The 24,711-nt window shown below is 35.9% G+C and overlaps 1 protein-coding gene across 1 annotated transcript in view; it reads left to right on the top strand.

Moving 5' to 3' along the window:
• Nucleotides 1-24,711, top strand: part of SUGCT (succinyl-CoA:glutarate-CoA transferase) — a 315,160-nt gene that overhangs the window by 257,443 nt on the left and 33,006 nt on the right. Inside the window, exon 13 of the mRNA XM_036379282.1 lies at nt 6,705-6,768. Coding sequence (XP_036235175.1) covers nt 6,705-6,768 — 64 coding nt within the window. The remainder of the gene's footprint in view (nt 1-6,704; nt 6,769-24,711) is intronic.

The following is a 24,711-nucleotide window of genomic DNA, read 5'->3' as shown; positions in this document are numbered from 1 at the left end:
GAACCTGATTTTTAAGCACCTGGACAGCCCCTTGAAGTCAGGGTCAGGTCTGCAGCCTTGAATATCAGAGAATTTATGTGATTAAATACAGACTTGTATCCATGCATTTTTGTGCATTTTGGCCCAAGTTATAAACCTTTATTCTCTTAATCTCCTTGCTATTTGTTACAAATATTAAACATATCACATGCTAATAAACTCCTTGGGAATACTTCCTTCTCCACAAGAGTTAAAAACCTGATTCTTTACTGTAATATGGTCTGCTATTAGAATAAAAGTACCTTATTTTACTCTCATTACTTTTCAATATATCTGATGAAAACTTAGGAGATTTATATAGACTTATTTAGCAGCTGTCTCATATTTACTTAGACTGTGAGGTATAAATTAAATTTAGTAATTTTTCTCAAAAATAAGTATGTGTTGATGATTAGAAGTGGCAAAGGTATTTCTGCTCTGTCAGAATAGGTTTCCATTGTTTAATACTTTTGGATTGTTTAATGTCTCTTTTGTGCACTATGCTGTGGCTGATTTAGCACTAAGGACTTTGTAATTTTTAATTTTGTAGAAGGAGGTCCTAGGTAAAGCAAAATATTAACATGAGAACTATTCTCAGTATCAGGATCATATCTTACTTTGATTATAAATTTGAAAGATGATTTAGGAAACTGAATTACTAAAAATGGTAATTGTCTGTTCAGATTGGACCCAGAAACAGTTTTCTGAGTAGACTCTCAGGGTGGAAGAAGGTGAGTCTGTGAAGAACAGACTTTCATAGGGTGCCTGAGAAGAGGTCACTGTGGTGGGTATATTCTGTTCCACTATTATGAACCACTAAAATAATCCTGGAAATGTTTCCAATTTCACCAACTTTATTCTCCCTTCTGAACTGAGGTCTAATTTTAGTCTAATGTGCAGGTTTCATAATTTCAGATTATTGATATTTCAGTTAATGGATGACAAATAGAATCTCCATTGGGATACTTACACAGAGCTTTGCAGAGAAGAACCTCAGTGGAAGGACTTGTCTAGAACAGTAGTAAGAATAGATTGCTGGTGCAAGAAATTAATCAGTGTGGTCTCATGCACGAGTTGAGAAAAATCTGGTGTATGAGGGCTCACACCATTGATGTCAGTCATAAAAAAAGTGTACAGGACAAGAATCAAATGGGCAGGAAAATGGAAAGAGGAGAAATTCTGGAAAGGTAATACAGTGACAAACTTTAGAGTTAACTAAAAAATGATCTGGCCAACTCTCTGTTTCCCCAAATGTATACAAAACCTATACATATCTCTATACCAACATGAGCTGAGTAAGAATAAAAAAGGTCACTTGAAAGTCTTGGCAAAGAAGAAGGATCTTGACATAGCAGCCATTAGTGAAGAACATTGGAATGACAAAAATCAATAGGAAAGTGTAATACCTGCTATAAACTGAACAGGATGGACAGATTAGGTGATAGAGCTGGGTGAGCTATATTAGGGCTATACTGTTGAGCCTTCTAATCAGGAAACGGATATTGGGTCCAAAATGTTGGAGGAGATAAAAGAATCCTCTAAGCCTAATGAAGTAGTAATAACGGGTGAATTCACCTGCCTTCAGCTGGTCAAAGGTAACATTGGGATAGAGTGTAAGGGATGCAATTTCTCATCACTCTCAGTGATTGCCTTTTGAAATGTTTAGTTCTAGAATATGCAAATGGAATTCCGGATATAAGTGACTTAGCAGAATGCAGGTAAGAAGCTCTTAACTCCTGTATCAGAATGCACCATTTTTGATTAAAGTAATGGCTACTGTAAAACCTAAATTCAATACTGAAGAGCCAGTAGCTAGTTTGTAGAACCGCGATTAGTCTAGAGGATATAAAAGCTCTTTAGACAAAAGATAAAAAAGTAAGGAAATTAAATTCTGACAACCAAGAGGGAATCTAGGTGAAGTGTTCTGTAGTAGAACAAGAGATGTAGCAGAAAAAAGTATTTAAATAATGTGGCATGGATCAGGAGAAAGATGTATGCATCAGGCCTCAAAAGGCCATCCCCAGGGATGTCAATAAAAAGTAATTTTGCCTATAGCATATAGTAGCAAATAGCTATAAGTATGTGACAAAAGAAGAACTTTGTCAAAGCCATCACCTCACATGCACAAAAAACCCAACAAGTTTGGTGAGGGAGACAGTCTGTAAGACACTGGCCTAGAAGAAAGCAGCAGTAGAAAACAGGGACATTCCAATGAACTGTGATTTTCCTGTGTGTATTCATATAGTATCACAGACAGGGTGTTAGGGACCTTAGAGTCTCTAACATACATCTTCACATTGTCAGAATAAGGCAATGGGAGAAAAGAGGTAAATTCATAGGCAATCAGAAACAACAAAGCCAGATTTTATTAATTCACAAATTTGTTAAGAAGCAACCTTTCTTTAAATTATGTTCTGTCTCATGAAATGGTAAAAAGCTTCAAATATGAGAGATAGGTAAAGTGGAGATACATGTGATTAATTAATACAATACTTAGATATATATATATATATAGTAGAGAGCTAATACCTTCTCTAAGTGACCCTTGCATATTAGAAACTGTGTTTGGAAAGAAGAATAGTAAAGTTATTAGTGATGAAGGACAAACTTTGCAACACAATTTGAATATAATGGGATTTCTGCTTTGGAAAAAAAAGTGGAGGGGAAACATGCTGACATGCAAACCATTCTGTTGTGCAACAACATTCTAGGAATCCAAAGTCAAGCAGAACCAGGCATCAGATGGGGATATATTTAATATCCCTTCCAAATTTCAAATGACTTGACATATTTTTATTTGGAAAGGGGTACTTTCAGTATGTGGGATGCAATTCCAAGATGGCATTTTCTTCACATGTGCTGTTACTTTTTCAGGGGGTGATTATGGCCGTTGCTCTCTGTTCAGCATGTACAGGGAAAACTATTATTACTTTTTTGTGGTTTGGAGGCACGAGTGGTAATTTCATTTACCAACAGCCAGCTATCTTGTGGCTACAGAAATATGGGGAAATTGGTTACATCATTTCCTTTGTGGCCCTTAAAATCCTTTTCACTAAACTCTAGATGAATCTGTGAAAGAGTAGTACCTGAACAAATGCATATGTTGAGTGCATAGCTCCACATTACATAGAACTTTTAAAATTTGAATCAGGGAAGGAGGGGGGTGGGAGCTACATGGTTTGATATGTTTCTGATGCCAGTATCTCCTTTGATAGGGATTTGCAAGCTTACCTTAGGTAGAATTGAAATAGGTAGATTTGAAACTTTGCTGGCAGTTTTAAGAGGAACCATGTTGTTATGGGTGGTTAGTTACATGCATCATCAGAAGTGATGTCTGTATTTGGAATAAAATAAAATGGTGTCACAGAATCAATCAATTAGGTTGAAAAAGACCTCTGAGATCATAAGTTTGAAGACCATCACGTCAACTATATCAGAGTCAGTCTTTCCTTAAACACCTCCAGGGGCAGTGGCTCCACCACCTCCCTGGGCAGCCCATGTCAATATCTGATCACCCTTTCTTTGAAGAAATACATCCTAATGTCCAGCCTAAATCTCTCCTGGAGCAGCTTGAGACTTCCCTCTTCTCCTGTCACTGGCTGCCTGGGAGAAGAGGCCAACGCTCACCTGACTGCATCCTCTTTTCAGGTAGTTATAGGTCTTATCTCCACGATTGACAACCCCAGCTCCCTCAGCTGCTTCTCACAGGGTTTATGTTCCAGATCCTTTATCAGCCTTGCTGCCCATTTCTAGACTCATTCCAGTACCTCAATGTCCTTCCTAAATTGAGGGGCCCAGAACTGGACGTAGAACTCAAGGTACAGCCTCACCATGCTGCTGGCCACACTGTTCCTGGTACATATGAAAAGATTTTTACTGAAAGACTGAAGACTGTGCTTCTGATTTCTTTATGGTGATCTCACTGTAAAATGCCTCCCAAACATTATTTGATTCAGAAAATCTCATGTGGTAATAGACCATATAGTACTTCTACCCTGCAAAATAACCCATATGGAAAAAAAAAATTGATCTATTGATTGCCATCATCTTTTACATTCTCTTGGTTCATCAGTTTCTTATTATGAGCTCAGGTGAATACAGACACAGTAGAGGGCTCTACCACATCAGAAATATCATGACCATTTCAGCTATACAAGACAATGGAGGAGAAAACCATTGAGTTGTGTTTCTTACCTTTTCCTCTGGTTTTCCTTGTCCTTGATGGTAAAGGATGTGAATGTTGCAGTAATCCTTCATGTTTTTGAAGAATGCACATGAGAAGTTGGTGAAGCTTTTTTTCAATTTGTTTTTGAGAGTCCTAATAGTGCAATGAATGGAATGGGAAATTGCCCAGTTATTTTAAACAGTGCTGCTGATGTAGGAAAAACATCCACAGTTCTTGACCAGTCATTTCTTGGTGATTGTTTTCTTCAAAACAAAAGTTGGTACTGAATATATCAATATAGGCTTAATTACTGTAGAAAATAAGATTAATAGAAATGTCAGTGTTTTAAGATTAATAGAAATGTCAGTGTTTTGAGTAAAAAATATATCTGAGAGGAAAATTCAACACTGTACTAATAATAAAAATAATAAGGAAGCTTGACTGCATCTTAAGCAATACTTTTAAAAGAAGTAGGGGTGATCCTCAAAGATACTTCAGGGGTTTTGTAGTTCATTCTGTAAAGAAAAGGGATCTGGAATTTGAGTCTAAGCAAAAAGTACTTCAAAAGAAATTTAGGTCTGTCATATGAGAAGACGAATTTAGAGACTCAGAACAGAGAAAATCATGATTTTTCTGGAGTCCTGAGTAGCTGCTAGACAATTTGTATACTTTTCTTTAAACAACTGGGTACATGCTTTTAGGTACATGCTTTAACTTGCCATCTAGAGAACTGCTTATTCACCTCAACGTGTTGTGGATTTCAAGTTCAAATAAGTGTATTTTCTTGCATTCAGGTCCCAAATAATCAATTAAATGCATAAAGCAAGCTCATGTAAATAAATTGTGGAGAAAGGAGGCCAAACTGTCAATAGTGTTTGATTAGGGGCATTAGTGGAAAGATTCTAAATATGAATTAAAAAAGCAATTATATTTTCTCATTCTGTCATTTGGAAAAATAATTCTGGATGTCTCACTTGAATATCTACTAAAACTGCCTTTAACCTTCTGAAATAGAAATAGAACTAATGATTTGATATACTGCCAAGCAATTAGACCAGTAAAGAGACATTGTTCCACCAGCATCTATTATTGGAAATATCTGGATTTCTAAATGTCAGCTAAATAGGTTCATCCCACAAGCTAAGAGAAAGCCGACCTGACCTTTTGACACCACCTGTTCAGGAATAGGAATTTTTTAAGCATGCTATTCTACACAGATAAAGGGTTCACAAAAATTGACCTGGAAAGAATGGTCAAAGGAATTAGTTTTGTTTAGTCTAGAAAAGAACAGACTGGGGAAGGATGTGATTACAATCTTCAAGTACATAAAATAATGTTATAAAGATGATAGTGATTAGTTTTCTCTGTTCATTTGGAGAAAATACAAGAATAAAGATGTTTAATAGTCAGACACTTAGATTATGTATCAGGAGAAAAATTTCTAATAATAAAAATGCAGAACAAGGTGCAGACTACATAAGAAAATTCTCATCTTATTAACTTGAAATTTTAAAGATTAATTAGACCAAGGCTTGTCATTAATAGTCAAGGTTGCTGTGTTGTTCATGGTACGAGGTGAATAGATAGATGATCACTTAAAAGGCTTTTCCCATGTTTCATTTTCTATACCTGATGCATTTGGCAAGACATTCTAGACTTGTTACATTGGATATGAAAATAATTGCCTAGTGGGTGCCTATCTTTTTTTTTAATAATTCTGATTATATGATTAAGGTAACAATATTACAAGGATGGAAGAATAATAGGTAAAGAAATTATAAATATTGTTTAGTGGCTTTTAGTGCAGAACTATATAAACAAGAGCAGTGAGGTTGCTATTATAAATATCTTTTTCTCTGTTACTTAACAATTTTGGTATCACACATTGTTTTCTGGATGAAGTTAATAACAAGGATCTGAAAATTGTGATGAATAATCACCCCATATAGATATACACAGGGCCTGAAGCATGGCATACCCACTCAAAAGAATAGAAGAAACATCAAAATTATTTAGTCTTTCCAAAATGTCTGTAAAAGCTATGAACACAGCATTTCACAGTATGATCCATCACCAGCTCAAAACTAGCAGTGCAAAAACAAACAAGAGAACATAGTTTATGTATAGGCCGTTAGTACATATTGAAGGTTAATATGAAAGGGTGTGAAGGTTTTAATAGTCATTCTGTGTTGGTACCAGCTGTCTGTTGGTGGTTGAAAGTATAACATGCTTGTAGCTCACTTTGTTTGATGATGACTCTAAGAGCTTAAAGATATGTTAGACACATGCAGTCTTAGTGAAGCTTTTATTTAGCTGCATGAATATAAAGTAGTGTCAAACATCAAAGCTTTTTTCCTTCACATTAAACAGACTACTTGTGTTATAGCTCTTTGTATTTTCAGAGAGTCTGTGAAAGAACATGATAATGTTTATCTCTTTTTTTCCTCTTGAGTTTAGGAACTGATTGTATTTTATATTACATACATGTTTTGTTTTGTTTTGTTTTGTTTTGTTTTCCTAGGTACTGCACAATGGACTTGTGATGGAAATGAATCATCCAACAGCTGGGAAGATAGCTGTTCCAGGTTAGATGTTTAATCCTTTTTGCTGTATTAAATGCTACATGACATCCTGAGTGGTTCTGGAACTCAGCTGAGGACATGACGCATCTTCACATTTCACTCAAATGAATAAAAGTTTAACCAGGCTGACATTTGTCAGATAGTCATTCCATTGATGGAATAGTCATTCCAGTAGCAGAAAAATGGGTTAAAATGTTTGTCAGAATAGCTTCTGGTTTTCATCGGTCAGTTGTCATAACATGAATATCAATTTGATAATATTTGCAAATTCCCACTGCTAGAAATGTTCCTGCTAAATAATCTACGTGAATATGTGAATCTGGTTTTGATTTAGTTTGATTTTACAAGTTACCCAGGCTTCTTTTAGGGACATTTCTGTTTAAAAGAAAAAAAAAAGAAGACAAAAGAGGAGGGAAATTTTTACTGAATGCTTAATGAAGCTCTGCCATAATGAAGTCTTAAATAGCTATTTTGAACTTCCAAAAATACAGAAGTATATACAAAAGTAATGAGCTAGTCCCTTCTCTTTACAGCTCTAAATGGACCAGGAACTTGTGTAGCTTTCCTTCCATTAGACTTGCTATGTAATGGAGTTAGGTTCAACCACAGCCATTATGAAGATCTTGCAGTTGGCTTGGTTTTGATAATTGATCCTTATCTGATAACCTGTTAGTTATTGGGTCAAATTTTTGCTTCTCTCTGCTTTTCTTTCTCCCAGGCCACATTGAGAATTGTTTCTTCCTTCATTCAAAGCACTATGTCATGTCTAGTTTTATAAGAACTTCTCCTTACATTGTGATTTTCTGTGCCAGTTCCATCCTCTGACACTGCATCCAGTTGTAATCAATTTCAGTTGACTTGAGCACATGTAGTGTTAGGAAGAATTTGGCCCATAAAATTTATCTTTATATTCACATCCTGAAATCACACTGGAATGCAGAAAGAATTATTTGAAATAAACCAATTCTGTATTAGATCATGTTTTCTTCATGGATAGAGGGGGTGTTTGTGTGTGTGGATGTGTATGCTCCATATTTGCTCTTTATCGCAGTTTGCATTCCACATTTGGTCTCACTAGATTTCAATGTTTGGTTGGCTGTATTGAAAAATGCTTCTCTAATTTAGATGCACATATCTGGAAATAACAATCCTTTTTAAAATAATTTTCTTACAGAAAAGTAATCCTGGTTTATTTACCCAAAATGAAAAGACCAATAAAAGTTTTTTGAGTTAATTCTTTTTTAAGAAGTAGAAATAAAAGCCTTACAGATGGTAGAGGAAGTGTGTAAGGTTTTCATGTTGCATACAATTTATAATCTATCTTAGAGAAAGCAAATACTCCTTAAGGGGATAGCTTAAACTGCAAGAAGAGGAAAGAGATGAAAGGAATGTTCTAATGTCTGTCAGCAGCGATAGAATGTATTGGCAAGAGAGTGAGTTTTTACATAGGTAAGCCATAGTACTTCCCAAATCCTTAGTAATTTTTTTATTTTATTAAACTAGTGACACTGCACTAAACTAAAATAAATCATCTTAGTCTCTAATGGTTTGCCATTTAGATGGACTTCTATGAAGAGTTTCTTGTATTGAAACAGATGGCTGAAATGATTATTGGATATTTGAGCAGGAAAAGTAGAATTCCTTCCTTTCCTGGCATGGGAGGATAAGGAGGAGAGACGCAGGGGAGGAAAGGGGGAAGAACACTTATTCAGTGTGAGCAGAATGGACCTATTGATATCTCTGGAAAGACAGTGCATTACACTGTCCCAAAACTAAAGTGAATTTGGCCACTGTTGATGATAGGTAATGGAAGTACCCTGGATTTGTCCTACTTAATGATATGTCTGAAGAGTACAGGGAACAGTGTGCAAAGAAAACCTATAGTAGATAATTTCTTCTCAATGACAGTTAAGAAATAGAAAATTTTGGGTTTTTTTTAGTGTGGTTATTGATATTTTAATATCTTGTATTTGGTAGAGAACAAGTTTACTAAGCTCTTAGTTTCTGTCTCAGGATTGCTTATTAAGGAAAATTAAGTTATTAATGTGAATGTTGAAACTGAATAGGCTGAAAATGTTTTTCTTTTAAGGGACTGGGGAGATTCTAATCCCAAAATAAAGAGATTGCTGTTATGTCTTAACCATATAAGCTAGATTTTAATGTGTCCTTTAGTAATTGAATTGGACATCACACTTGAGGCTCTTGATAGAGGTCTGACTTTTGCTGCCAAATAAAGTTGTGAGTGCAGTGACAGGCACAAATTAAGTGGGCCATGCTGGCAGATTTCAGCTCCAAGTATCACAGGTGGCCTCTGTGTCCAGCATATTGATTTGCAATAGTCCTTCTCCAGACATGTCTCCAGTTTGAGAGTAGACTCAAATCTGGGTATGAGTCCTCCTTTGGAGATCTTGCAGCTTGAAATGGATTTTGCCATTGACATTAGTGTTGGCTACATTTTTAAGGTTGGACTTGGTAATTAATACTCCTCCTCTGCTTAAATATCTTTTGATATGGTTATTGAATTTGGTTATTTCCTCACTTTCCCCATTGCCGTTTTTGTGATTCCCAGTGTAAATTATACTGTGTGCTGATAAATGCATTATAGGGTGATGGGAGAAATTGTACTACAAAAAACATTTTTCTAGTAATTTTTCTTTTCAGCATGTATCTTTATGGTAAGAAAGCAAGCAATGTTGCATCTTTCAAGTATTCATGAAAAATGTCTATGCACAAATAGATCGCAATGCTGTTACTACTATTAAGGTATCTCCAATTCAAGAACAAATGTGAAAAAGAGAGTTCATTGTGTCTTAGAGTGACTCTATAAAAGATTGTGAGAACATTCTGAAGAAAGATGTGGTTCTGTGGTAGTTCAGTGGTTTCTTTAGGATAATGTTTCACCTATATAATTCTGTACTTTCATGTAATGATGTTGTTCTTGAACTGACATATACATACACTTGTCATATAGAATGTTATATACACTATATATACTTTTTATATAGTAGGTGCAACACTGTGAGAGAGCCCTGTTTGAGTCATTCTTGCCAGAACTGGTTCATCTGATTGTAGGGCATGAGAAATGTAGAGCACAGAAAGTATACTCTCAGGGACAAAAAAAAGTGTTTTATACAGTGCCAGATTTCAGATGATACTGGATGGCACAGAGACACTACAGGTGAGTGAAGGGACAAAATTTCAAGAAGTTTTAGCATCTGGGTTAGTCTTGAACTACTTTGCCAATGAGTAATAGATTTTACAAAGAGTGGTAGTACGTGGATTTCTGGAAGCCACTGAGTATTCTGAGTGCCAATATGGAACATAATGGGTGCTCCCAACCCATACTGATTACATAGAAAAGAACTAATTGATGAAATACAGTCTTTCCCAAACCTTTTCAATTACAGTCCCCTTATTTGATTTGGGAAACTCAGATAATAATACTCCAGCTTCTGCATTATCTAGTCTCTAATGTTGACTTTTAAAGGCTGGTGGTTTTTAACGTCAAAACAATGTTTGTTATCTTATTTTTTTAATGAGAAAACCACTATGTATTCAGCTGTCCCTAACAAACTAACGTTTTTAGAATTTATTAACTTGCAGGAACCTTTGTGAACTAAATTTAATTTCTGACCCCTTCTAAGCCTTAGCAAACTGGGGATTTGGATATAAGCCTAGACTTTGGAATCATCTCTGATCAAACAGGAAGCAATATAACTGTTGAAGTTGTGTAAATCACCTCTTCCAGACAAAACAAATATTCTTAGTTTTGATGATGTTTATGTTGTATGTTCTTCTCATCCCCATTTCCTGAGTTGACAAACACAATGCCTCTCTTTTGGCCCATGATATGCATCAAGCATGACTTTATTGCTCAGAAAGGCCAATCTCATACCTGGCTTCATAATTTCCTTCTGTGCTCTTGATATAAAGTTTTTGGGGGACTATTCCAAGCTCAGTTAGGAAAAACAGTGTAGGATTCCTCCTTGACATAGATTTCTTGGACTGAATTCAGGCAACTTATGTTAATTAATCAACCCACTCAGGAGAAATGTCCCTTTTTCCGGTCTTCTCCTGTCACTGTGCATTACAAATATACTACTGAAACAGGAAAGAATTTTTTTTCAGAGGTAGGCTTTTCCTGTTGTGTGTGATTCATTAAATGGTGTCATGGTTCCATGGAGACTAATTGCTATCAATCTCTTAGAAGAATGGTGTTAAAGAATAAGACAAAGTGGCAAGAAATCTAATAGGACTTCCCTATTGTGCCACAGATTTCTTCCTTAACCTTGGACAAATCACTTTGTGTCTTACCAAACTAATTGTTTGCAGTGTTTTGGATCTTGGTTAATAATTGAAAACTACTTTAATTCCTCAGGGAAGGAATTTCTTGGGAAAACTCTGTTATTTTAAATATTTATTTTGATTTATTATGTATATATTTATACCTATTTTCTTCATGTATTTGGAAGACTAGTTATAGTTAAGGAGACAGTGGTGTGTCTATGTATTTGATCAGAGCGTTTCAATACAGGGAGCAAATATGGCTGTAAGTGATACATGCTATTTTTTTGACCATTTACTGTGAGTGTAGTATAGGAAGCTTCAGTAGGTCTATAAAGCAGAGAAAAGTGACTTCCACATGGAGGAAGTTTGCAGGAAATTAAGGAAGTCTGTACTCCAATCCATTATTTCCTGCAGCTAGGAGATCCTTCAATATAACAACAACAACAACATAAAAAATCTCAACAATTTTTTCAACATCCTTTGCTTGAAATTCTGATTCTATCTGCTTCTCATCAGGTGTTTTTTCATATTTGTGTGTGCCTGTCTGTGTGTGTTTGCCTGCATGTGCATAACCAATGTGCATGGTTATGCACATGCATGCAAACACACACAGACAGGCAAACACACACATGGTTATGCACATGCATGGTTGATTGAAAAATTTTAATTTCACTTCACTGTTTATGGTACATTGGAGACAAACAGTTTCACCAGCATTACCATGACCTCATTTGTCTTTTTTAGTCATCAGGGCTGACTATTTATGTCTTTTACATTCACAGAGCTGATTTCAATTTTGAGGAGTCCATGACCATTACAGGAACTTGCACAAATAATGTATGACAGCTCAACTAGCTATCCTCAAAGTTCTTTAAAAAATTAATAAATATATAAACAGTATATTCACACTGATTGCAAAAGCAGAAAAGAGATGGTGGGAATGGCAAGAAATATGTTATTGGCTTCAGGATTATGTAGAAAGGCTAGTGCATCTTTTTAATGAATGATGCTTTAATTTGGAATCTTTTAAGAATAATTTTAAAGTAAAACATTAATAACAAACCTTTAACATTTTTGCTCCTCTGTCATATATTTCCACAGTATTTCTCTACCATATATTTTAAAACTTGTTATACCTTTAGGAATGGTCTTAGTGCCACAGTTAATATTTTAAAGTTGTTTTTAGGAAGAAAAGGCAGCTATTTCGTACCCAGTTCTAGGTCTTCAGTTGTTGGAGGGAATTAAGAAACAGTGGAAGACTTTTCCATCAGTCTCAAAGTAACTGAGTATCAGTACTGACTGGGACCAGTACTGACTGGGTCACTCAAGCAATGGCTCTTCAGAACTGCTATTCAAGGTCTCTGAGCCAGACTCTTCTCTCATCACACCCTAGGTTTCTTTGTTGGTCTTTAGGATCTTGCAAAGTTGTTTTTATTTTATTGTATATTTTTCCAGGATCTGGCACTGCCATATAGGGAGGAAAAATAAAAATTTTTCAGACGACAAATGGGGACATTTTTCTGCTTTGTCCATAATAAGTCAAGTAAAGCTGTGGTTGAGGTATTAAGTGTTGATGGGTAATAATACTTCTAGTTACTGGAGAATATTTTCTTTACATTTTCTTCCATGTGTCCTAAGCTATACTAGGATTTTCTTTAAACTGGACATAATTCTGATAAAGCATTAACTCAAGACTAACTCATTGCTGTCACTTGGTGGGGGGAGGGAGGGGGTGAAAGGTGAAGTATTGACTGAATAGCCAAATAAATTAATGAGTTTTCCACCAATGTCATTGTCCTAAAATTCAACTTTGTCTAAAATGATGTGGTTTTTTCTTCTGTTTGAATGTGTTTCCCACTTCTTTCTTTATAAATAACAATAACTTAGAAAGTAGTTTCTTTACCCTCACTCTGTAACAAGCACAGCCAGGTGCTCACACAGTTCAGGGTGTGTGATTAAAAAGATATGTCTGCATGCCTCAGGTGTGTTGTAAAACAGCCAAATTACTTCAGCACACATACATTTTTCATATATCTTTATGATCTTTAATAATTATTGGATAAGAAAAGGAATCTACTGTCAGTTAAAAAAGGGTTGGTTTCATTAAATGGAAGAATATGTTTTAAACATCCAGAAAATTTTACTTAATCCCTAAGATACTGAGTAGACTAATCCTCATTTGTGTTTCCTTCATATCATCTTGACCCAAGCCCTGCCTTCCCATCATGGTGAGAGTGATTGAACTTACACTGTTTTCTGTGAATCCAGACTGAACAATTTTGTGGTCAGCACTGGCCATTAGGTCATGTGCTTTGCCTTTTTATCACATTGATCGTGGAGTATCATCAATTTAACTCTTTCACATATTTTTGACTATAGATTGTCTTTTTCAGAAGTCCTCAAGAGATGGAAAATTTGGCAAATAAATGCCAAATATCTGTCTTTAAAGGCCTGATTACTTTAATTATTAAAAACCCTATATCTTCAGTTTAATACAGAAATTATATATTTTTTGTGTCTTTCATGAGGTTTAAATATTTTTTGTACCATGAAAGTACTTTTTGTACCATGAAAGTACATGACTTTTGTATCATGAAAGTACTTACATGACCAAAATTTTATTTAGATAACTTTTTGACAAACTATATAGGGTATATTGCCCAGATCTTTTCAGGTCCTCTCTGTAAGTACAGTGCACTTACAGTTTTGTAACTCTGTTTTTTTTTATTGCTGTCTATGTACTGTATATATACAGGAAAAACTGCAGTTGTATAGAGTGCATTGCAAACTTCCTGACTGACTCTGGGCAAGTCTTTTAGCCCATGAAATTTTGTTTCTCACTTCTTCATGCAAAAGGTTGAGATAATAGAATTCACAATTAACTAATATTTTTTTCCAAATTATAATATATATATATATATAAAATGTAATATTTTGTGACATTTGATGCTATTTTTCCTTGTAGTTTATTAAAAGAATCATCAGATAGAAATAAGGGGCAAAATAAGGCTTATACAGTCAGCTTAGCTGTTCAGTTGCTTAGAGCCAACCATCAGTAGATAGAGTGTACCTGTTGTACGTTAGTTAATTTATCTATAACTCCTGAAGTAGGGAATATTTAAGTCCTTTGAGTCAATGTGAACTTGAAATTATTTTTGTTCCCCTTCCTTATACTTACCACTCTTGCTAATAAAGTCCAGTCCAGAAATTAATGCCATATTACATCAAAATCAAAAACTAAAATGGTGATTTTGACCCGAGTCTTGAATATTCTAAACAATGCCTCAATAATTTGAGCTATCAAAAATAATGTATTGCTGCCACCTCTTTTGCCCTCTGCCATTTTGCGAACTATTTTGGAACTCTTTTGTGATTCTGGGAGAGAAAGAAATTCCCAAGAAGTTTTCCAAATGTTTTATGACTAGATGTTCCTTTTATTTTTTTACCAGACTTTGTTTACTTTTATTTATCTGCTACTTTACTTTTATTTATCTGCTATTGGTCACCAAATTTGATTCAAATGTTGACTTTTTTTGCTAGCATAAACTTTTTTTTATGCAAATAAAAATAGCTTGTCCATCCTAACGTAGTGTGCAAAATATTTTAACCTAGACAGAATAGATGAGAACTAGCTTAATCCAGGGTCTGTTTAAACACTAGGCATTGAGTCAAGACCTGATTAGAAAAATATCCCTGACACAGAGTCTGTTAAGGTACAGAACAGAATTCAGTAAGAAAACACAGAATCCCTGTTTTGGGTCTCTGAAACTAGACTGAACAGAGAAAATAAAAGCAGATTACCCATATAAAAAGCAAATAAATGATCTATCAAATGGAGTTGATAACTTAATGAATTTTGAAATTTATTGTGAGTCTATTGCTTTTAATTAAAGTTATTTAGAGATTGTACCTTTGGCAGGACAAAAAATGAAAAAATTGTGGAGTGTTCCTCATCGGTTTTCAACTAGATGTAGAGATGAAATGAAGCAGAAGTTTGCAGATTAGAACAAGCTTTTTAATATTCTTTGCCGACTGTTTTTAGAAACATCACAAGGAACAGAAAATGAGGCCCATTTGTGAAAACAGGCAGAACAACTTATAAACATGTGAGGCAAACAAAGTTTTAAGGCTGATGATGCACTAATACCCAATTCCCATCATCCAATTTATACAACACGTAACTTCATGCACACATCTGCTATTTCGAGCCCAGATACAGACATGCAAGCTTGTATAGGCTTATAGCAATTTAATAGTATTCTAAAGAAATCAGAAGATTAGTGCTAAAAATTAAGCTACATTGCTTTGATTATGAGATAGATCCCTGTATAAGTGAATCTATAATGAAAACTCTCCTTTAATTTGAAGCATATTAGTTTTCACATTTGCTCATACCTAGGGGGACAGAAAATTTTTAAAAAGTGCCACAGAATTGTCTTGGTAGTATTTACCTTTGGTACCTTCTTAAAAGGCTGGAATGAGGACTTGTGTTGTAGTTTCTGAAAGGGAAGTTTTACTTTCTGACTTCCTCTGTAATCATAAATCAATGTCCCCACTGTATAATTTAGTAGTTCTTTTATCTCAATACTGAATGTAGGGCTTAATAGTTTACTTTTCTACTCCCCATTTTTGCTTGGATTTCCTGAGAAAAAAACATCAGAAATGCTGACCTGTTCTTTTGCTCCTTGTAGATTCAGTTACCTTGCTCTAGCTTCTACTGCCTCTAAAAGTGTTGGGAGAATACATGGGTAAAATGTAGTTTTGACATGGCTGTGTAGCAGAGTTAGACTGCCAGAGACCACTTTAACATGCCCTTCAAGCACTTTTGTAAGAATGACAATGTAGAGAAACCTACTGGAGGAAAACAGTGAATTGGTGGAGTAGTCAACTACCTTGGTGTCTTCCATTTAAGCCATTTACCTTCTAAGAGTTACTATTCTGACAGATTTTAAGCTTTTCAAAATGTTAGCTAGTGTGGTGATACCTTGGAATCATCCTTCCAACTGACTTCAAGAAAGAAAGCAATACCTTGTTTACTACTTTAATATGACTTTCAGATTCTCACTGCTAGAAAGCTTACCACTCAAAGCAGCATCACCCACAACAATATCCCTGAGGTAATATTATCATTTCCATGAATTTGCATTTACTTTTTTACTTTTACATTTTTGTATTTGTTTTGGTTTTGGTATTTTTTTTTTAAAGTAGGAAGTTTTCACTCAGGTGCTATATTTAAAGGCACAGCATATACTTCTCATTTTCAGGTATTTTCATAGATTGGTATTCATTTCCCCAAGTGTACACAGATATGAATCAAAATGTTTCATTGATTGAATTTAGAAGCTATAAGTCTAAAGTCTTATCTTCCTCTTTGAACTTAATCCTATACTGTACCAGTTACAATGAAATATAATAATATTCAATAACATAAATATTCATTACACTGGTATATCACATGTGAATATATTATAAACTCTTCTACGCTTGACAACCCAAGGCGGTTGTTTGGTGTTAAACTGTAGAAAGAGAAGAATTAGGTCATTACAGTGCATATAATTTATAAGTAGAGGTTATTCGGAAAATTAAGAAATATGAATATTTTTTGTTTAGTGTATAAACATTTTTTAAACAAATTCTTGTATAAGAAAGAAAATTATTGTAATTGAAAACAAAGGTAATCCTTGGTATCATACTGAATTTTTACCTGCTTGCCTTTGAACAGTATTTATTGGTAATTTTACTTACCTTTGATATCCAAGAAAAAATAATTTGACAGCCAGGCAAAAAATAATTATTTATTTATAAACCAGATTTCAGATATTGGGTACAATCAGGGAACTTACATGCTCTGATGATTTGTTGTAAATACATTGTTGATGTTAAATGCCTTAGTAAATTGTGGATAATTTTAAAACTCAGGATGAATGAATTAAACAAATGCAGTCTTCTTTGCAGTAAGACGTGTCCTTAGTAAAAGTGCTTTTCTCTTTTTTGAAGACTCTATTTGGAGCTTTGTCATATCATTTTTCTAAATTTACTCCAGGTAATCAACTGAAAAGTACTGTAAAATAGGGAACCTAATATATGCAAAACAAAATGAAAGATTCCAATCCATGGTACACTTTGTAATATAGTGACTGATAATTACACAGAAATATTAAAAGGATCAATTTGTAGAGGCTCTTTAAAAAGCCAAGATATAAGATTGAAAGCTCAATCATAATTTAGGAAATTTCTGTCTTCTTGTGCTTAATGTCCTTAGCAGAAGACTTTTTTAGTAGTTCAAGATTTAGTTTTATATTTGAATAATGTAACTATTACCATCTCCTATCTTGTAAAAAGAAAGAAGTTCTGTTCCTAGTAACCAGGACATGTGAACCGCACTTTGGAGAGGAAGGACTGTGTTTTGGTTTGCTCATCATACTGGGATAATAGCTGATTTCTGCTTCCTAGCAGTTTTTAGCTAGTTAACTAAGAATACCTACCCAAAGACACCGATTCAGGCAGGAATGTGATTGTACTTAATTCCAGAGTTATTTCTGGGTGCAGATGTCATTGGTGTACAACTCAGCCTTTGAAAGACTTATGACTTTTGATTATAGATTGGTGTCTTCCACAGGTCTCGTATTACCAGTCTTTCCTAAATACTGAAACTGTGAAATAATGAGACACGCTGGTTGAGCAAACAATTTTGCCCTGAATTTTAAGATACAATGAATATAAAATTCACTCACAAGTTGTCTTCTTTCACTGGTAACGTTCAGCCTACAATAAAACCCCAGGTAGGCTGACCAAACGTAGGCTGACCAAATGGATTCACATCTATGTGAAGAGAGCTATATAATAGGAAAAAAAAACCAGATTACTAAGATGTGCACCAGATTACACTCTCATATAACCACTCACCATACAGGATATGACATAAATTATATTTTCTAATGCTACTGCATCTATTGGCAAAAAAATGAGACTATATAGCCAATTAGTTTTTCTTTCCTTTGTACTTCTGTTTCAAAGGCTTAAAGGAAAACCATACATATTTTGCATTGTGGTTATGTTATCTGTATGATGCTGAGATTTATTTTCTTTGTGTAAAAAAAGTAGATAAGTTTAAATTTATGGGTTTTATCCACATTTTTCTAATATTGTGTCTTAGGGCTTACCACCTCCACATTCACCCTAGTTTCTTTGGCATATTTTTTTCAGTGATTTAATTTGTTCCAGACATCTATAACGTGGACACATACGCTCTCTGTATATTGTATACTAAAGGAGTTCCTGCACAACAGGATGTGCTCAGTGTGCCATTTACACTGTCCATTGGATTAGAAGGAATTAAGTAATTTTACATAGCTATTGGCTATTTCCTGAGCATGTGAGTAAAACCTGTCACTTCCCTGCCCCACAGACTGTTCACACCTTCAAGGAGATGCCCAAACCCTGATCTGCCCTTCCTGGAGCCATCTCAGGGGCTTCCAAGAGTGGCCAAATGCCCCATGTCTTATCTACCTTGGGGGCAAAAATCCTTTCCATGTCTGACAGGGCACCTGTGGGTGCTTCAAACCACTGGGATCCCTGGCAACATCTCTACATTCCATTTCATATGACTGCTGTCCCCAGTTACCCAGGGGATGAGGATGGCAAGCTCTGCAGTGATCCTCAAGAAGGTGTTCTCTTGCTCTTGCCACTGCTGAAAAGGGCTGATAGCCTCGGGCACCTCCAGGGGTTGGTGGGTCATCTCATCTCCTGAGGGACTTGCCATCTGATGAAGATGACTGTCACAAACTGGGAATATAGCCCACTGCTGCTATTGCCATTGTCCCACTAAAACTAGCTGCACAGCTCCTATGTTAAACACAACCACTGGCCATGCTTATGAATGATGTAAAACACCCTTCAGTCACAGGGTAAAACTTTAAGAGTTAGTTTCTTCCTTTAATCTTTCTAAGAGTTATTTGGCTACCTTGTATTGCAGGAAGATGTTCAGGTCTTAGCTATAACTCTGTCAAATCTTTTTTGCCTTTAGTATTGAAGATTCAAAGTAATGAAAGATTAAGGAAGGTATTGCTCTTGTCATTGTGTACCTTGGTGCTAAAATTAGTATGCAATTTCAGACTATGTAAATAAAGGCATTTATATCATATATAAATGTTTTTTGCTGTGGTGAAGACAGAGATGAAAAGCAGGAGTTTGGTTCCTTGGGCATGCAGGGATATAAAGAGCATGCATGATCTCCCACCAATTCACCAATGAACATTTGCCACTACACTGTTTATGATGAGGTTGCCTTCTTGGAAAGAAGTACCTAATGGTTTTGTGTTCTTTGCCATATTTTTTCTTTACTTCAATAGCTCCTTTTCTTCCTTTGCCTTAACAATTTATCCCTTTCTTGAGAGTGATGGTAGGCCTCCAAGCATTTGTATTGCTCCTTCCAATTGTCACTTTCTTCCGTAGGCCATAAGTTAGGGGGCTTAGTTTTGCCTGCATTCATTCCAGAGGGAAGTTATCTTTCTTGAACCTGAAAACCTAGAAATGTCCGTAGTGGTACAGGTGAGCTCTCATCAGGGCTTTGCACAATGCCTGCCTTTCCTATGGAAATATCTTGCCTGAAACACAAGAATGTATTTGCTTGTAACTCCTTCATAGCTTATAGTCATCCTGTGATCTGCTCATGCCTCTGGGAATATTTTCCTGCTCTGATAGTTCTCAAGTGGAGCAGAAACTCATGGCACTCTGACTGACATGATGGTACCTATTTCTGGTCTGCAGGTCTTCATGCAAGGAGTGTTTATTGATGTAGGGAATGTCACTTTTGTCAGAGCTTCAGCTGGTGGGGAGGATGCTGTAGACCTATACCATGAGATGGAGCTTCTTCTGTCATGTGAATGCCATGAAATCCAGAATATGATGTGGACAGTGAAACCTACATTTCTTCATAGTTTTCTGAAATTTAAATTCAAAAGATCAGACTATGAAGTTCCTTGTTTCCTACATTTGAGGACAGCAAAGCATGAAGGATGGAGCCTGAGAAATGCTTTAATGAGGCTTCTATCCATCAGAACCTTGCCAGAGTCAGCTCCACGCAGTCACAACCAGCAGCACAATCCAGCCCTCCACTGGACAGCTAAAGTGGTGATGCAGTTGGACTAGATGATGTCTATACTACGTCCCTTCCAACTCAACTATTCCATTTTGTTCTATTCTATTTTAAAAACCTCTTAATTTACATATTTCTTAGACCTTCTGTCCACCTGTGTGTCAACTCACCTCCTTCAAATCTTATATTCTAGCAAGAAAAAAAAGGCCTGACCTTTTTTATTTCATCAACTTAATTCTACCCTTCCCTTCCAGCCTAGCAGTAGTATTACAGATATATTCCACAGGCCATTTAAGATGGGCACCTGACATCAAGACAGCCTTTATGAAGTTTCTGTTGTATATTGGTTCTTTGTTTTACACCGGGAACATCTCCCTGAACTGTGGAAGGATCTCTTCCAGGCTTTTTCATAGAGACAAAATGCATTATTCTCTCTCACAGTCATAGTGTGTCTGAGACCATCAGAGGTTAAGAAACTGGGCTGGTTTGGCAGATGTTTCTTTTTATTCTGCCAAAAAAGTCAACAATAGGTATTCATAATTCTGGGGAGGCTTGGAGGTCATAGAAATTACAGGGCAGGCAGAATAGCTAATGCACAAATAGCTGAAAAAGAAAGAGATCTTTTGGGGATTCTCTCCCACCCTTTTATTCTGCTTGTCCTAGGGGCTGTCATCAGTCAGTGACATTGTGCATTGGCTTCACCCCTTGGTTCTGGCTGCAGTGTTCAAGGTTTGCCATTACCCTGAATGGCAAAACCTCTGTTTTATTGCTCCAGGGGAGATATTCTTCTACAGTTTGTCTTACACTCAGCTTTCAGTGCTTTGTATAAGACTTGAAACATTTTTATTAGCAACTAGTTTAAAATAAATTGTTGGAATACTTCTTAAGAGAGAATGGGGAGCCACCACGGAATAAAGATAGCAGTTATTGTGAGGCAGCATGTGGTGTAGAGAAGTCATCTGTTACTTAACCAATATAGAGAAACTCATTAGATTATTATTTTCTGATCTTCTCAAAAGATCATCCTTGCTGAGCAAGACATGGAGCTACCACAGAAGTATGGACTTTAGAGGAAAAATGGATATGGAGAAGTCACCAAAGAGCTAGTTTATGTGCTTGTGTCTGGGATGTTAATGGCAATTGGATGATCTCTGCAAGTAATGTAATAGAGTACATTGGACTTCTCAGATGTGGGGAACTCCCTGCCCACCTTGCGCAGTAAAGAACAGTGTGATACAATAGTCTGTCAGGTGATGCTAACAACAAGAATAAAACATTACTGGAAGACAAAACAGGAGCTTTATAGAGAGAAAAAAAGCGGTCACGAGACAATGAACAGCCATGAGACTTTAAGTCCATCAATAAAGCTGAATTCCCATATAAAAAATCCTTACTTAAGCTTAACAGTACTAATATATAGTGAATAAAGCATTGGCTGGGAGTGTGACAATGAGAAAAGTATAATAAAATATTTCTACTATCACTTCTGGTGACAGAAGTGAATGAGACATAGTTGGTACAAACAATACCTAAAACATTGTAGCAGCTAATAAAAGTATTTGCTATACTGTGACCCTATAAGGAATGTAACTCTGTATTTATCTGAACCCAATAAATAAAAGGGGCAATATGTGCTTGCCTCACAGTCACATAATCTGGCATCCACATGTACTTTTGGAGATATAAAAGATCACTTAACAAGAGACAGAAACATATATGGGGCAAATGATTCCAGCATATAGGGGATGATGCTGAAAGAAACAGATAAATTTCTTTGAATGGCAAGGGCAGCTGAACTGTCTAGCAAGAGGATCAAAACAGCGTCATCAGTGCAGAACAGGGACAAACTAAAGGAAATTCAGAAACAGGACAGAGACAGACTGTACAGGAATGCAAGTGTTGGGTTGCAGGGTATGTACTGAGTGAAACAATACACAAAACAGCACAAACCCTGTCTAGTACTCAGCAAAAACATAGAAAAAGCAGAGAGCATAGCAAGACTTTCTGTCCAGTGTGTTGTAGCTTGGGAAATAGAGAAAGTGTTAATAGGTAGGGACGACATAGAGAGATTACAGTTAAAAGAAAGATGTCTTCTGGTTGTCTTGCATAAGTCCAGGTAAATTGGTTGCACAGAAGGATGCAGAGAATGATGTCAACCTGTTTATTTTCAGAACTGTTCTACAGGTCTTAATCAGTTGACTGCAGTTCGTTGGTGAAGCCATCAGCAGTCTAATCCTACCAAGCTGGACGACTTTAATATGGAGAATTAAAATTCATGATGCAGGCATTTGAAGACAAACAGCAAATGCAGCCTGTGGAGAATAAGTTTGACAATCAAGAGATGTTATATACACAAGGTATTAATTTCCTGAGCATGGTAGAGGAGAGAGTGTTCTCTGTGTGTGTTCTTCTTTTCAGAAAATGTGCGGTCATACTTCAGGGAATCAGACACAACAAAAATGAAGTCAGAAAGAAGCTTCAATACAGTGAGATGACTAAAATTCAGTTTTTGATAATGGCCGAGTAATGACAAATAGTTGATAACTCGGCAAGAATTGAATTATTATGTCTATTGAAACTTTTAGAGAATGACTCAGACGACTAATTGTTGCTGAGAAAAATTTGGAGTAAACTGAGGATCTTCATTTAGCCAAACACCAAAGTGTATACTTGTATGTCAGCACTAATACACACTAGATTCTATAAGCTATCATCCACTTAACACCTCTGTCAGGTTAAGACTTTTACCACTCTGTGATTTGAGCTATGTGACAACACTGACTTGGAAGATAATCTTCCAACACCTTTTGGAAGATAATTGCCTGATGTAAATGCTTTTGACCTGCACCCAACTTCTAACGTGTTGCAATGTAAATTGAAGCTGTGAAGGATTCCCAAACATGTGGCTTGAAGCTGATGACAGAGCTATTAAAAATTAATGATCTGGCAAAAGAGACAGTCAGTGTCACTATGTAATAAGCAAAATATGAAGTTGAATGTAGACATGTAGAACTTGAGTAAAACTATGTTTTCTCTGTTAGTTGACATCTGGAGAGATGTCAGCAAGACCCTGGAAAAGTCAGCATGATTAGGAAAGCACTTGAAATGAAAGCAGTCCAATGTCTATTAGACATAGTGATTTTTTTTCTGGAATTACCCAAGGTGTTTAAAACAATTACTGCTCCTAAGACTCTATAGGGTAGCTAAAGCAAAATTATTTTGTTCTGTAGGAGCTTAGGCACATTTACTAAAGAGAGGAAGCAAAAAGGAAACACAGAGCCATGCTTTCTGAAATGCAGTTCCCTCACTTCACTTTTCAGCACTTGCCCAAAATCTACTTGAAGGAACATGGACAACGTTGTGAGTTTATACTTGGGTTTGTTTCTTCGTAAAACTTTAGCAGTGCTATCTGAAAATATGCACTTCCCAAGAAAATCCCTGCATATGATAGATGCACTCGAGAAGACATGCCTTCCAGAATACTAGACATGATTTTATAAGACAAAATCTGCATCTCCAGTGGTGGGCTTCACACAGCCTCCTGAAGACCAGGCAGTAGTATATCAGTTTGTGTACCAACCATGGCAGTCTGAAGGGGCGCTTATGACAGGAAGTTACTCTGTTTTAATCTGTGAAGAATATACTGTACTGTATATATAGTGTATATATATATATATATATATATATATATATATATATATATATACAGTATACTGAAAAAAATATTTTCTCTTTTTGAAGGAGACCTAACAGCAATCCTAGAGGACTTAGAGGGTGGTACATTGTGCCTGAAATACACTTCAGACCTACTAATATAGATCTGAATGAAATGTCAACCAAGACTGTACACCCAGATAGGAGCAAAGAAATAGCAATCTGAGGTGCTCAGACTGCTGACTGACCACAGGACATTGCACAGCTTCATGAAATATCAGCCCTGGTAAAAATACAGAGAAGAAAGCGAAGAAAAAAAAAAAGAATAAAACTAATAGACAAGCTTTCTGATGCAGCTGCTGTACGACTTGTTGAAGAATATATAAACAAAGATGGTACCAGACTGTCTGAAACTTAGGATGCCTGGAAATAGACTTCATAATTAACTCAAAATGGGTCACATTAGCCTGGATGCTCAAAGAGCAACAGGAGAGACAATCTGGCAATAAAGAGCTTGTAAGCAAGAACAGTACTGCTGAACACTTCTCACTTTGCATTGTTCAGCTTTCACATTCCTGCATCTCTTTCCCTTCACTCTACCATCTCCCTTCCTAATTTTTACCTTGGCACAGATAAATCAAGTCTACTGTGCAAAAAGGAAACAATAAACAGTGCAATGAGCTAGTAAAAAAAATCAATAAAAAAGTTGATGATTTGATACCATTGTGTAGATGAATTGGTCTGGTTCAGCCATCAAAAATCCACTTGCAGCAATAATAGAAACTAAAGGCTGATGATACTTAATAATAGAAACTAAAGGCTACTGATAGAGGAAAATCTGAGGATAGTACCCATACAAAATTAAAATCCAAATAAAAGTAAATAAGTGATAAAAAGGGAAGTATAAA

The sequence above is a fragment of the Molothrus ater genome, chromosome 1 (genome assembly GCF_012460135.2).
Source record: "Molothrus ater isolate BHLD 08-10-18 breed brown headed cowbird chromosome 1, BPBGC_Mater_1.1, whole genome shotgun sequence".
In the NCBI taxonomy this organism is placed as follows: Eukaryota; Metazoa; Chordata; class Aves; order Passeriformes; family Icteridae; genus Molothrus; species Molothrus ater.
Note: the sequence above shows the minus strand (reverse complement) of the source record. Positions and strands in the feature narration are given on the sequence as shown.